General features: G+C 40.3%; 1 protein-coding gene across 2 annotated transcripts in view; it reads right to left on the bottom strand.

The window, feature by feature from the left end:
* Positions 1 to 14,220, bottom strand: part of LOC126272341 (ejaculatory bulb-specific protein 3-like) — a 30,774-nt gene extending 16,554 nt beyond the window's left edge. The window contains exons 1-2 of one of the 2 annotated variants that reach the window (XM_049975136.1): positions 13,931 to 14,220; positions 8,836 to 9,097 (exon numbers count right to left, since the gene is read on the bottom strand). In XM_049975136.1, coding sequence (XP_049831093.1) covers positions 8,901 to 9,097; positions 13,931 to 14,123 — 390 coding nt within the window. In that variant the 5' untranslated portion in view covers positions 14,124 to 14,220 and the 3' untranslated portion in view covers positions 8,836 to 8,900. Of the gene's footprint in view, positions 1 to 8,835; positions 9,098 to 13,930 lie in introns of those variants that run through there. The other variant, XM_049975135.1, reaches the window with a different exon arrangement.
* Positions 14,221 to 15,260: the final 1,040 nt, after the last annotated feature.

Here is a 15,260-nt window from a genome sequence, read left to right as displayed (position 1 = left end):
TCTACCCATCTAATCTGCAGCATTTTCCGGTAGCACCACATTTTCAAAGCTTCTATTCTCGTCTTGTCCAAACTATTTATCGTCCACGTTTCTCTTCCATACATGGCTACACTCCATACAAATACTTTCAGAAATGACATCCTGACATTTAAATTTATACTCGATGTTAACAAATTTTTCTTCTTCAGAAACATATTCCTTGCCATTGCCAGTATACATATTATATCCTTTCTACTTCGAACATCATCAGTTATTTTGCTCCCCAAATAGCAAAACTCCTTTGCCACTTTAAGTGTCTCATTTCCTGATCTAATTCCCTCAGCATCACCCGACTTAATTCGACTACATTTCATTATCCTCGTTTTGCTTTTGTTGATGTTCATCTTATATCCTCCTTTCAAGACACTGTCCATTTCGTTCAACTGCTCTTCCAAGTCCTTTGCTGCCTCTGACAGAATTACGAAGTCATCGGCGAACCTCAAAGTTCTTATTTCTTCTCCATGGATTTTAATACCTACTCTGAACTTTTCTTTTGTTTCTTTCATTGCTTGTTCAATATACAGATTGAATAACATTGGGGATAGGCTACAACCCTGTCTCACTCCCTTCCCAACCACTGCTTCCCTTTCATGTCCTTCGACTCTTATAACTGCCATCTGGTTTCTGTACAAATTGTAAATAGCCTTTCGCTCCCAGTATTTTACCCCAGCCATTTTCACAATTTGAAAGAGAGTATTCCAGTCAACATTCTCAAAAGCTAGAAACGTAGGTTTGCCTTTCCTTAATCTTTCTTCTAAGATAAGTCGTAGGGTCAGCATTGCATCACGTGTTCCAACATTTCTACGGAATCCAGACTGATCTCCCCCGAGGTCAGCTTCTATCAGTTTTTCCATTCGTCTGTAAAGAATTCGTGTTAGTATTTTGCAGCTGTGACTTATTAAACTGATAGTTCGGTAATTTTCACGTCTGTCAACACCTGCTTTCTTTGGGATTGTAATTATTATATTCTTCTTCAAGTCTGTGGGTATTTCGCCTGTCTCATAACTCTTGCTCACCAGATGGTAGAGTTTTGTCAGGACTGGCTCTCCCAAGACTGTCAGTAGTTCCAATGGAATGTTGTCTACTCTGTGCTCTGTCAAACTCTTCACACAGTATCATATCTCCCATTTCATTTTCACCTACATCCTCTTTCATTTCCATTATGTTGTCCTCAAGTACATTGCCCTCGTATAGACCCTTCTATATACTCCTTCCACCTTTCTCCTTTCCCTTCTTTGCTTAGAACTTGGCCCCCATGAAAGCTCTTGATATTCATGCAAGTAGTTCACCTTTCTCCAAAGGTCTCTTTAATTTTCCTGTAGGCTGTATCTATCTTACCCCTAGTCAGATAAGCCTCTACATCTTTACATTTGTCCTCTAGCCATCCCTGCTTAGCCATTTTGCACTGCCTGTCGATATCATTTTTGAAACGTTTGTATTCCTTTTTGCCTGCTCCATTTACTGCATTTTTATATTTTCTCCTTTCATCAATTAAATTCAGTATTTATTCTGTTACCCAAGGGTTTCTACAAGCTGCCTTCACTACTTCATCCCTCAAATCTACCCATTCTTCTTCGACTGTATTTCTTTCCCCAATTCCTGTCAATTGTTCCCTTATGCTCTCCCTGAAACAATGTAAAACCTCTGGCTCTTTCAGTTTATCCAGGTCCCATCTCCTTAAATTCCATCTTTTAGCAGTTTCTACAGTTTTAATCCACAGTTTATAACCAATAGATTGTGGGCAGAGTCTACATCTGCCCCTGGAAATGTCTTACAATTTAAAACCTGGTTCCTAAGTCTTTGGGTTACCATTATATAATCTATCTGATACCTTTTAGTGTCTCCAGGGTTCTTCCATGTATAGAACCTTCTTTCATGATTCTTAAACCAAGTGTTAGCTATGATTAAGTTATGCTCTGCGCGAAATTCTTCCAGTCGGCTTCCTCTTTCATTTCTTACCCCCAATCCATATTCACCTACTATATTTCCTTCTCTCCCTTTTCCTACTCTTGAGTTCCATCTACCCATGACTATTGCATCTTCGTCTCCCTTCACTACCTGAATAATTTGTTTTATCTAATTATACATTTCATCAGTTTCTTCGTCATCTGTAGAGCTAGTTGTCATATAAACTTGTACTACTGTGGTAGGTGTGGGCATCGTGTCTATCTTGGCCACAATAATGCGTTCACTATGCTATTTGTAGTAGCTTACCCACACTGCTATTTTTTATTCATTATTAAACCTAATACTGCATTGCTCTTATTTGATTTTGTATTTATAACCTGGCCAAAAGTCTTGTTCCTTCTGCCACCGAACGTCACTTATTCCCACTATATCTAACTTTAACCTATCAATTTCCCTTTTTAAATTTTCTAATCTATCCGCTCCATTAAGGGTTCTGACATTTCACGCTCCGATCCGTCGAACGCCAGTTTTCTCTCTCCTGATAACAACGTCCTTTTGAGTAGTCCCCGCCCGAAGATCCGAATGGGGGACTATTTCACCTCCGGAATATTTTACCCAATAGGACGCCATCATCATGTAATCATACAGTAAAGCTGCATGCCCTCGGAAAAATTACGGCTGTAGTTTCCCCTTGGTTTGAGCCGTTCGCAGTACCAGAACAGCAAGACCATTTTGGTTAGTGTTACAAGGCCAGATCAGTCAATCATCCAGACTGTTGCCCCTGCAACTACTGAAAAGGGTGCTGCCCCTAATCAGGAACCACACGTTTGTCTGGCCTCTCAACAGATACCCCTCCATTGTGGTTGCACCTACGGTATTTCCCTGGTACTAATACTAAAAAATATGACGAGTTATAAGAACTAATAAAAGAAATTTGCAAATTTGAATGTGCTACGTCACAAAAAAGCTAACACTGATGGGTCGTCTTAGCTTCGAGCCATGCAAAATCAACAGTACTGCCAACGTGACTCTTACGTGCAACGTAATTAATACATTTAAAATGTTCAAACATTATAAATAGCAGGTCATTAACCATCTACTGTAAGAGTCATCTTACATAACCAAATGAGGTCGAACAATAATGACCTTACATCTGTTGTAGCGATGCAATTTTTATAAACTAATTTTTTTCATAATTTGATATTTTCTTTAGAGTTTTTGCTTTATCTTTACAGGATTTTTAAAAATAATGCTCTTCATTTTCTTCTCGTTCAGGCATTGTTAATTTCTCCATCGTGTTTTATGTATCTGAACATAGAAACGAAAGCCAGATATTAAAATTTCAATTGTTTCTAATATGTATCCTGGAAGAAAGCCGTACCTTCCCGCCCGCATTTTATAGTAACCTTAGAATTTATTTTTAAAGTACTCGAGTGCAAAGGATAAAATTAATATAAAACTGCCGTATCTACAAGTCGTCGTATCGAGTATTCACACTTCAAAATTGATGGGACTGAAATTAATACAAATATATAACGTTTTCCCATCACAAACTCTTATTCGAATCACTCAAATCTGTAACATTGGCTCCTGTCATTGCTTAGAAGCATCTGAATACGTATTGTATTGCAATTCTTATGCAAAGAAATGCTGATTTAAATATAATCGGACTTCGTTTTGTATGGCAGCAGATTCTTTGTGGCAAATATGAAAATACTTAATGGTAGTGTGCAACTGCTGCACGATCGTTTTAATCAATAAACGACCTGGCCCAAAATTTTTATTTAAACGATAACTTTAAATATGTCGAATACTTACCGTTCATTTAATAACGTAAACGATCTTTAAATACATTTCGTTAAGCACAATTGAACTGAGGAACTGTTATTATTAACATAAAGTTCCCGGTGCTGCACTTACATCCTCACAGGCCAGCGCCTAAAGAAAAAAGGAAGATTCTTCCAGAAATGAAGAAAGAGACGTGCGTTCCAAAAGTTATAATTAAAAAAAATGATATGCATTAGTAGCTTCTATGGCTATAATCTTGTAGTACAATTCCGTACCACACAGTGGCTTGTTTGTACCGATTTTTCTCTTTATACACGGTCTTATATGAATTACTCAAGCCAACGAAAAAAAATTTTTTTAAACTTTTTTTTACTTTGATGGTTGGTAGCGTTTTTCCATCACTTTAATGTCCTGGTGAAAATGCTCTCCTTGCTCCCCACTAACATCTCCCATATTGTGAGAGAAGTGATCAAGGTGACTGTCGAAAAAGTGAACTTTAAGCTCATTAAACATCCTTAAGTTTTAAACTTCTTTAACATTGTAGCTATAATAGAGACATATTCTGGGTCTTTCTTATGTCCTAAGAATTTTGTAACGACTTGTTTGAATGACACCCATGCTTCTTACTCATTTAAAGTCATTGTGGATTCAAAGATAACATCAAACATCAATTTTCTAATGTCAGGTCCGACAAAGACGCCTTCTTTTAGTTTAGCTTCTGAAAGGTGTGGAAACTTTTGGCAGAGATACTTAGAACACGGTCCATCTTCAGGCAAAGCCTTTACGAAGTGTTTCATTAGGCCTAGCGTTATATGTGGAGGTGGTAGGAGTATGTTTTTTGGACCTACAAGGTTTTTGCGTAGAATATTCTTCTCACCAGGTTTAAAGCCTCCCTCACAGGCCAGTTCTTTTTGTACCAGTGTTGATCCCTATGGTCCCATTCACACAAGGAACATGGAAATTTAGTTAAGCCACCATGCTGACCTAGGAGCTTGCATGTTACTTTTAGATGGCCACGAATCATCCAACCATGAGCAGAATAGCCCATTTTATTTAGCACTGTTTCTAGATTTTCATAGCTTTCTTTCATATGTACAGAATATCAAACACGTGTAGATGTTTACATGTTACAATTACGTAACAAAACAGCCTTTAAACTAGTTTTGTATGAATACCAAACTCATTCATCAGACTGGGACTGTCTGAGAGTACACTAAATCACCTCCTTGTTGAAAAAAACTTGGAAAATTGCTGCTCTCTCTTTCTATACACCTATATGCTGGTTCCAACTGCCATTAAGTTCTTTTCTTTTAATCTAGAGCCAAGCAATTCTGCTTTTTCTTTTGTTGAGCCCAGATCCTTAACCAAATCATTAAGCTCAGTCCGAGTAAACAATTTGGGCTCTAGACTTACTTTATTACAATGGAATTCATCATCATCTGATTCATATAAATCAGATTGTACATCAGAGAATACTTCTCTTGGGATAGAATTTAAATCATCTGGTGGTTCAGGAACTGGCAAATCTACACCATACCCTACTGGTTGGATGGCGGATGGAAGGTTGGGGTAGCTTATTACCTTCTTGTTTTTCGAATTAGGACCAGTAATATCAACACTGCAGAAGTAGCAATCATCCTAATGATTTCTTGGCTCTCTCATATCATAAGAACAGCAAATGTAAAGACTCTTTTCTCCTTTTTGGACCCTTTTCTCAGATCTTCAAAGCACCGATGACATACCTTATGTGGCACCCAAGATTTATCTTGATCATTAAGTTTCGGTCCAAAGTGTGATAAATAAACCTTTTTCACAAACTCTGTAATGTTTCGTTGGTGTATTTTAATCACAGTTTCACCACAAATGTAACAAAAACTGTCAGCAAAGTTTTTACAATCACTATTAGACTTATAGCGAGCTCGAGTACAGGAAATGGGAAAGTGAGGTTAGGTTGACAGTAAACAAAACACCATGTGTTAATACAAAAATAGAAACGACTTTTTTGCCCGAAAACGTTTCTCAGCAGTGTTACCAACGTGATCTACAAGTTATTACACCTCCTTTTTAAAGTATTTTAACTATATAAAAGCTGTTAAATTCCTTAAAAATCGCTTAATTTAATAAATTTAACTATAAAATATGAAGAAATGGTGATACTGTTTTTTAAGTATGATATTTGGATTTCACACCCTAAAAAATAAGAATAAGGTATTTTCAGCAAAAAAGTTTTTCCATTGTCGGCCTGTGTTATTTGTGTTTTAGGGAGACATTACAAAGGAAATGAACCACTATAGCTTGAAAATACTAATTTAAATCTCTGGAGTCAATATTGATTTGCCAAAGGCGAAGGGAATAAGAAAAGTCTGTGAACTTTTCAACGGAAACATCAATCATTGCCGCTTTTCTTGACGGTAAGAGCGCTTATGCTCAAGTGCAGATACCGATTGTCATGAACAAGATGAGGAATTACAGTATTTTTTCGAGACTGATGTATGGTACAAGTATTATGGTCGTTCAACAAACGATCTATGTCAAATTCAAGGGAAACGTGCCGCGGCCGTTCCTTTCTCCCAGGGCCTACCCCAGGGTGTTTCTTTCAAGCACCGTCTCAAATACTCTTCATTTAGAATGAACAATCACTCTCACCACAAAAATTTCGCAGTATGTAGACGATGTACGTATGTGTTTTATTCAACTGAAAAGTCGTATCTTTACGCCCAAACGGAATTACCCGCTACTATGGAACACATCGATGAATTGCTGTCTAACCATTGGGCTGTAGATTTCTGATGAGAAATCGGTAATCGTTTCCAGATAAAATCTCATGCACGATTTCTCGGAATGATATTGGACAATCGCATGAAGTGGACGCCTTACATGCAATCTAAGAAGTGCGAAGAATAATGAAAAGTAATTTTCTCTCCCAACCGAGAGCGGTGGAGTACGCGTTAAAGTATTCTGCTCACAGTCTCTCGAGGGATTATTCCACCCAGATTGGACTGTAGCTTTATACTGATAACAATGTACCTAAGATTTATCTCATCAAATTACATTCAGTGCTCATCCGTTCGTATCTGTATCAGAGCCATGCGATAGATGTCTACAAACCCCCATTTAGCAGAGGCGGGAAAGAGTTCCTTAAGCTTTAGACGTCAAATTCTGTCAGATATATTTTTCACTCGAGGCTTGGCCTTCTTGGAACATCCTGTCTATAAAATGTAGAGACTGGATTCATCAATTACGGACTTCCTCCAATAGAAGATGTAAAAGTCCGGCCGTCTGCCCTAGCTTTGACACTTGATCTTCTGTTGTCCATTCTATGCGATGTTCTTCGTAATTAGCAGTATATGTTTTTACAGTGAAGAATGGCGAGTTTGGCAGCAATCTAGTTTGTATCTTTAACCTCCTTCTTGAACTTATTGATCGTGTCCGGCTCCCGGAGTACTTCCAAAAATATTCAACACCAGAGATCGAATAAAACAAAGAACTGCTGCACATCAGAAGTAGTGCTGTAATATATTCGCTGTAAATAGAGAGGGCAGACCGTCCATCTGCTGTGGGTGGCTTCCCATGCTGACATTCACTACAACGAGGAAGCTGATGTTTAAACGAAGCAAGCTGCGTCTGTAAGAACAAGAGGTGTGCAATGTGTCGCAGCAAATGAAAGGAGGATGTCATGTGGCATTAAAATCTCAAATTCCTACGGAGCTGTAGTTTACAAAGGCGCATTTGGACAAATCGAGGGTCTACATTATCATTCGACTGTTCTTTAATAGTGCTCTTTCCTTCTACATCTATACCGAAAATATCCCTTTTTTCCAAGACATTCGAATTTATAAAGTGGTTAGTAATCTAACTAGTGTAAGCTAAAAACCTCTAGATTGTAATGGCACTCGTACTTTCACCACTCCCAGCAGAGTATGATTAAATGTAAGAAATATTGAAAACCGATAACATAAAAATGTCTAGTTGACATAAAAAATTGCCGTCGAAAAAAGCTATGATGGATTGAGCCTCCAATTCTGTAAATATGCATTTATGTATTTCCTCTGTACAATTACGTATACTACGGGAAGATATGTTTCACAAGGCTAAATAGACTACGAACCCTGGAAGCCAAATAAAACAGAAAGAAGGACTGAGATTCTTTCACATGGGCTTGTAAAGTCAACTATTGACTCTAAAATCGCTTTCTTACTGTAAAGGCAGCTTCAAGTATTGATGAGCCACCTTTGATTTTTATGGCTGGCTTACCCTGAAATATTCTGAAAGTTTCAGGGTCGATATGGTCTTCATCTGGGAAAAGCGTTTCATGGGTTGCCGTGAATTCAATGACGACTTTGTGTAGGATGAGTGTAATGCCAACGAGCTCGCCGCAGTGGTAATACCGGTCCCTGTCAGATCGTCGGTGTTAAGCACCGTCGGACTTGGCTAACACTTGGATGGGCGACCGTCCGGAACTGCCGACCGTTGTTGGCAAGCCGGTTGCACTCAGCCCTTGTGAGGCTATTTGCTTGAGAAGTAGCTGCTCCGACCACAAAAAGTGACAACGACCGGGAGAGTGTAGTGCTGACCACAAACCACTGCAAATTAGTATCCACGGACGCCTTCGTCTGAGGATGACACGGCGGTCGGTCTGTACCATTGGCTCTTTCGAAGCCCGTTCCAACTGAGAGAAAGATAGAGAGAGATTGTAATGGATGTAAGTATCTTATAGTGCTGAAAGTTGAATTGCTTTTAAAATGGAGACTATGTTGAAAGCCACTTGAGCAATACGAGCGGTAGTGTCAGTGGGTTTACCATCTACAGAGGCGAAGTGAGGTAAGGAAATTTGAAAACGGATTTGTCTCGACAAGCAAATATCAGCTGTCTGTTTTGCCCAATGATTATTGGGGGTGGCGATGGGGACGGTGGGGGCGTGGGAGGGGGTGGGAGGGGGGGGGACGAGGCCTGGCTCATTCCAGTCGAATTACAAGATAATATTGAATCACTTTTCTTGCATGCCATGCTATCGGAAGTTTATGAAGCATCATTTTTACCTATGGTGTTCCGTAAATTTATGCAGTGGTGGTAAAATATATGACAAATGTAGCCAAAATGTATGTATTCATTTCATTTTACTTATGAACATACAGACAGTATAATACAAGTGAGTCTTTTCATCTTCAGACGGTAATGCCCTTCTGCCTCCAGCTGTCACCATACTTGGCGAGAGCCTCGCCGTTGGGGTCGTATTTGGCGAGAAGCTTCTTCATCTCTTCTGGCTTGTTTTTCGAGATGAACGCCAGGAACTTGGCGACACCAACCTTCTGCCCGTCCGAACACTCACCGCAGTTGGTCTTCACCATCTCCGATATAAGACCTGCCACCAAAATCAATACTTTAAGATAAAATAACGCAAATTATCGGGAGAAATTTGAAACTTATTTTTGTTATTTGAATATGCTTATGACATACTTAAGGTATTTCATCTCATCTAAAGTCTATAGTGACCCAATAATGTGAATCCATAGATCAGTTATTATTTTCCTAGCCTTAATCCCGTATCTTCCCACCGTCGGCATATTAAATATTGGATTTGACAGTGTTAGTGCTACAGAGTGGCTGTATGCCTTTTCTGCCACCAATCACCCCCCCCCCCCCTTTTCCCACTCTCACGGCACGAATTTGTGTGCCCCAACTACCTGCATCTAGTGTGATCCCGTGTGAGTGGGTGGGAACGTTTTCTAATTGTCTGCGAATCGTGTCATTGAGATAGGACCAACCCAGTATTCACCTACCTGGATATGGGAAACTATCTATAAACATAATCTGGCCGACATTCCGGCACACTGTCGAGAGTACACCGGACGGATAGGATCTGGAGCTGGCGCGTCACCTCCTATCCCAGAAGTGGTGTGACAGAGCGAGATGGCGTAGTCGTTATCACACTGGACTCGTATTCAGGTGGACGACTGTTAAAATCTGCATTCGGCCACCCTGATATAGGTTTTCCGTGATTTCTCTAAATCGCTTCAGGCAAATGCCGGGATGTTTCCTTTGAGATGGCACGGCCAACTCCCTCTCCCACCCTTCCTTAATCAGATGGGACCGATGACCTCACTGTTTGGCCCCCTTCTCCAAACCAACCAACCAACCCGATGAGCTAACGCGCGCAGCAATCCGGGCAGCTTTGCTTACATAAATCAATACATAGTTGACACTTAAATGATATTTCTAGATACGTTACTACTCTTAAGGTTCATTAAATATTTTTATTTTTTAACTGAATTGCGTCTGCATTTCAATATACCAAAATTTTGGTCGAGAGCCCACGACTTTCTGATTTATATTTATTTGAGGTGACACTAACATTCACCTGTGGTAGCATGTCAAAGACAGGTAAGTAAATTCGTTGGTGAACTGAAATTTTGGTGGTTCTAGTTATAATTTCCCTACACCTGTTATAGGTGTGTACTGACGCCTAAACATAAACTTTGGAAAGATGTTTCGTTATATGTTCTAACGTCGAAAAATGATTCTATTCCAAGTCTTTTTGATTTTATATATTAATTTATCTTTTTTCTTACAAACAATAATCAGCTTTCTTGATAGTGACGTCATCGGCATCTTACTCACTGACGATTATAACGCATTTGTTGCTTGCCGTAAAATTCCGGGATGGCTAGACTGTCCCTGACATAGTATTGAATAGTCTGAAGTTTTAATCGGGTATGTAACAGAATTGGATTCGAAAAATCTGTATTTTCAAACATTTTTTTTCCTGGTCTACAGAGTATATATGTGTATACGAGTATATTCTATGTCGAAAAGTCAGAATTAATATGCTAACTCCGCACTTGCAGGCACGCCCACATTATTAGACATTTGAGAAATGGTTATGGCGGCTGTTATTCTTTCACAGCTGAAATAGTTAATATACAACACAATACTCGCAAAGAAAAGTTGGCATATGTTGGTAACAAACAAAAGAAGCTTGGTGCTAAGTTTCGCCGCTTACTAGAGGAGGACAGGGGTAGCGCTTGGAGGGTGGAAAACCACTAGAAGGAAAAGAAAGGCTTACTCTTAAACACATTTTTTCTCTCTAGTTATTTTATGAAAGAACTATTAGAAAAATACAAACAATTAATAGGCAATGAGCCCTGCTGAGTGAGTAATTTCTCTTCAATTACTATCAAGCCAGCGGCCAAACACCAACGCTTAATCTGTGCCCGAAACATGACTCGTGTGAGTACCACCGTACAGGTGCTGACAGATTGAGTACGGGAGACCTTTACTTTCAATAAAAGAAAAGGGATTTTTTTCCTCAATTCGTGAGCTATGGATGACAATGGATCTTCACAAAGCCATGCACGGGTCCTGGGTTGGCGACACATCAGATTTTTCCAATGTGTGCCGCTATCCCACGGCTTGTTTACGTGCTCCACGTACAAACAACCTTTCTGCTGACGGGGTGACGCTTAGGGAAGCGTCGCTTGCCTAGGGAGAGCTCCTGCACCAGCCAGTCAGAAAGGTACAGGAGATCACGTGTGAGCGCCCACCGCGCCGAGCTGCGCGAACGAGGCGATTGGCTCGCTCTTTTACTGACAGGCCCCCGTGCACTTTTCGAGCCCTGGCTCAATCTGTTTGCGCCTTAGGGCCGCTAAACTCACGTAATGTACCCCGGCTAGGTCATCAGTAAACTTTCTTTTTTTTTTCAATAAACGGGAGGCAGGAGTTCAAAAATTAAGACTTGTACTTTTTTAGACCCCACTTCCACCTCAGCCACATCCTGACATGTACAACCACATAAGAAATGAAACATATTCACATAAGCACTCACTACCAGAACCTGTTATAAATCTAATTAATCCTATATTAAAATTTCTTGCAAAGCCTCATATATTGAGGAAGTGTCTTCACTGGAAAACCCAGAATACGAATAAAAGCCTAAATAATTCAATTCGGATTACTTGTTCCAAGAGCACATTTTGAAGTTACTGCTAGAAAAGTTTTAAGATGTAGTTTTATAATACACTGGGAGAAATACTGACAGGATTAAAGTTCTGACGAGAGTTGGTGTAAATGCAGATGTGTACACAGTAAAATCAATTAACACCACCGATCAGAGAAGGCTCCAGACAGTTGACAGAATCTAGAATTAGGAGCCAGACAGGTTAAGAAAGGTGGAGGATAGAAACCTAGAAGATGGGGAACATCAGTATGGAGGATTTTATAATACACGTAAACCTGTTAAACAATGAAATGTATGAAATGAATTTTTAAACTAAATTTTGTCAGTGTTACATGTTTTGCATAGTTATGAAAGAATCTATGATTGAAAGCTACGAAGTTTTCAAGAGCTGTTCAAAATATGTAGCTGTATGATTGGTGGTGGTGGTGGGTAGTGTTTAACATCCCGTCGACAACGAGGTCATTAGAGACGGAGCGCAAGCTCGGGTTAAGGAAGGATTGGGAAGGAAATCGGCCATGCTCTTTCGAAGGAACCATCCCGGCATTTGCCTGAAACGATTTAGGGAAATCACGGAAAACCTAAATCAGGATGGCCGGAGACAGGATTGAACCGTCGTCCTCCCGAATGCGAGTCCAGTGTGCTAACCACTGCGCCACCTGGCTCGGTGTATGATTGGAATTGGTTCAAGTGGCTCTGAGCACTATGGGACTCAACTGCTGTGGTCATCAGTCCCCTATAACTTAGAACTACTTAAACCTAACTAACCTAAGAACATCACAGACATACATGCCCGAGGCAGGATTCGAACCTGCGACCGTAGCAGTTGCACGGTTCCAGACTGCGCGCCTAGAACCGCGAGACCACCGCGGCCGGCTATGATTGGCATTAAAGAACATAAAATCCTTAAATTAAATTCTGATTTATACATTGAATGTTAACAAAAATAGTTAATTTTATTAGTGTAAAATTCAAAACTTTGTAATTATAAACATAAATTACTGATTGCAGTTTAGTTATGTTATAGCCTCCTTACGAGCCTACCATAAAATTTTCAAGTTCTTTGCTTAATTAGAATTTTATTTATGGCTTCTTATAGAACGGAAATTAAAAAAATAACATTAATTTGGGTGGGGAAGTGCTTATCCTGGGTCTTTTCCTATATTTTTCTATTAAAATACAGCTATTTTCCTTTGAACATGCAAAAGTTCTGATCTCTACTTTACCAACCATGGCGGTAAACATTTCTGCTTGGGACCGATGACCTCAGCAGTTTGGTCCCATAAGAACTTACCACCACCACCAATTCTGCTTTTAAATTAACTTTTATGTGTTCTGCCACATCTCCTTTCAGGTTCCTAATTCGTCCTACGATTTCGTGTCCATCCCTTCAGTTGTCTTCACTCTATCATCCCTCGACTATGCGAAAAGCCTTAGGGTCATTCTGATTTCTCTAGATTCCTGAATCGACTGTTTTTATTGACGGGGTTGTTGCTTTGAGTGAAGCACGGCCAGGTAACTATTTGAAGGAAAACAGAAACGTACTACCAGAAAGGACGATATGGTTATCAGTCTGTCTTCAATTCAACGAAGAGAAAGATGCTATAGGTCTGAAAAGAGGATATATTTTTTTTACGATGCTGGCAGAAGTTAATAACAAGTTACACTGAGATCGACTGTGTTACTGTTTTAACATGACTGTAGAAATATTTACAAAGTCTTAACGGTTACAAGCTTCAGAATGAAATACAGACTAAATGCGTCTGAGAGAAAAAAGACAACTGAACAATAGAAATATGGTGGTATATGAATACCAAAGGTAGTATTTCAAGTGTATGAATTCATTGTCTCGCGGAGATGTGAATTATAAAAATCTTCTCGAGATTCCAGTCGCATCAGGTGGTTAAAATCGGACGAGATTTCGACCCAGCTGTCCGCGGCCATTTTCAAGTGTTAAACGCTATTTACCACTTGACGATCGACACGGAGAGATCGGTCGAAATCTCTTCGGATTTTTAACCACCCGATACGTCTGGAAGCCCGACGGTATTTTATTAATAACCTTTCTAATTCTAGTAATTTCATGGTTTTCTATGTAAAAATCTGAGTGTTATGGTTTTATGTTGTGTTACACAAGGCTGCCAAACGACGTGAATTTAATGTGAATTACTAGAAAAGGACCACCAAAAACTATCTGTTAAAAAAGCAAGCGAAATAACGTGGTATGTTTGTAGTGAGACTCACTTTTAACGACTTTGGAGCGGACGTTGCAGTCCTGATCGGCGTCGCTGAGGAAGCAGCTGACTGCGGCGTCCACCCTGGCCGGGTCTGCCAGCACCTCGTCCACGTTGATGTTGTCCAGCTGCGAGAGCAGGCGGTTCTCCGCGGCGGTCAGCGCCAGTAAGGCGGCGAGGACAAAGAACGTGGAGCGGGCCATGGTGGGGAGTTGTGTCTGGCTGGATCGGAGAGGCTGACCAGTATGCGAAAAGCGTGGACGGCGGCGCTTTTTAAACAGGCACCTACACCCAGCCCTGATAGGCAGGGAACGTGAGTTCCGAGAACTGAAAGTCTATACCAAAGAGCTGCGTCACAAGGCCAACAGGTCGCTCTGCCCGTGTGATGACCGACATGCGGGAATTCCATCGTTCGTATCAACTTTCTAGAAACGTAAGGAGTCTTAGAAACAGTGAAGGTGTTTGCTATACCAAAAAAAAGGTCGTAGTACCTTAGGCGAGGCAAGGTAAACATCTCCGTACTGGCCCCTAGACGGACCATTCGCCGGCGACCCATTGCTGTGTCATTCTCTGCCACTGATGTCATTGTATGTGGATGGAAGGCATGCGGTCAGCTCTGCCGGTCGTTGTCGAGTTTTGTTTTTTTTTTCTCCTTGTTACCCCTAATGACCGGTCGAATAACTTCTCCGCTGTCCGCAAGAGGTTGAGTGCTCGCCGTACCAGTCCTCCCATCAAGGAAAATATCCCTGTCAGAACCGGAAATCGAACCCGGTTTCTCCACTTGTCAGTCAGAAGAGCTGACCACTCAGCTACGTAGTCGGACACCTTACACTTCTGAGATACAAAAGTCTAATGTCACAATGACCAAATAAGGCCGTAAATTTTCTGTAATTATTCAAATTTAACGTTGACTCTAGAACATGTGCAGATGAACCTCAGTTTATTTTCTTTAGTTAGATTAATATCTGTAATTACTTTCTAAATGAGCGTAATGTTTACTGCAGCAACGAATTTCTGGAGCTTACGTTACGTTTGATACATAAAATATGAGTCATACGCTGCCCAGCCTCCTTACCTAACATCGTAATGCACGCTTATTTGTTTAATGTTGGGCCAAAGATGGGTGATTCGAGTTTGGGGCACAACTAATTTCATCACAATTATTGCTCAGTGAGGAAAGGCTACAGCACGTCGTTCGTGATACATTTAAGACGCGCCAAAATTATTGGATTCATTGGAAATCATTCCGCCTTGTATATCACAAAGAGAGCATGTTCGGCAGTTGATAGTAAGCCATTCGTCAAAGAGAGTCAATTTTGGGAAATTGCTTGGTGCTATTG

This window comes from Schistocerca gregaria, chromosome 5 (genome assembly GCF_023897955.1).
Source record: "Schistocerca gregaria isolate iqSchGreg1 chromosome 5, iqSchGreg1.2, whole genome shotgun sequence".
In the NCBI taxonomy this organism is placed as follows: Eukaryota; Metazoa; Arthropoda; class Insecta; order Orthoptera; family Acrididae; genus Schistocerca; species Schistocerca gregaria.
The sequence above is the reverse complement of the archived record's forward strand: the minus strand, read 5'-3'. Positions and strand labels throughout refer to the sequence as shown.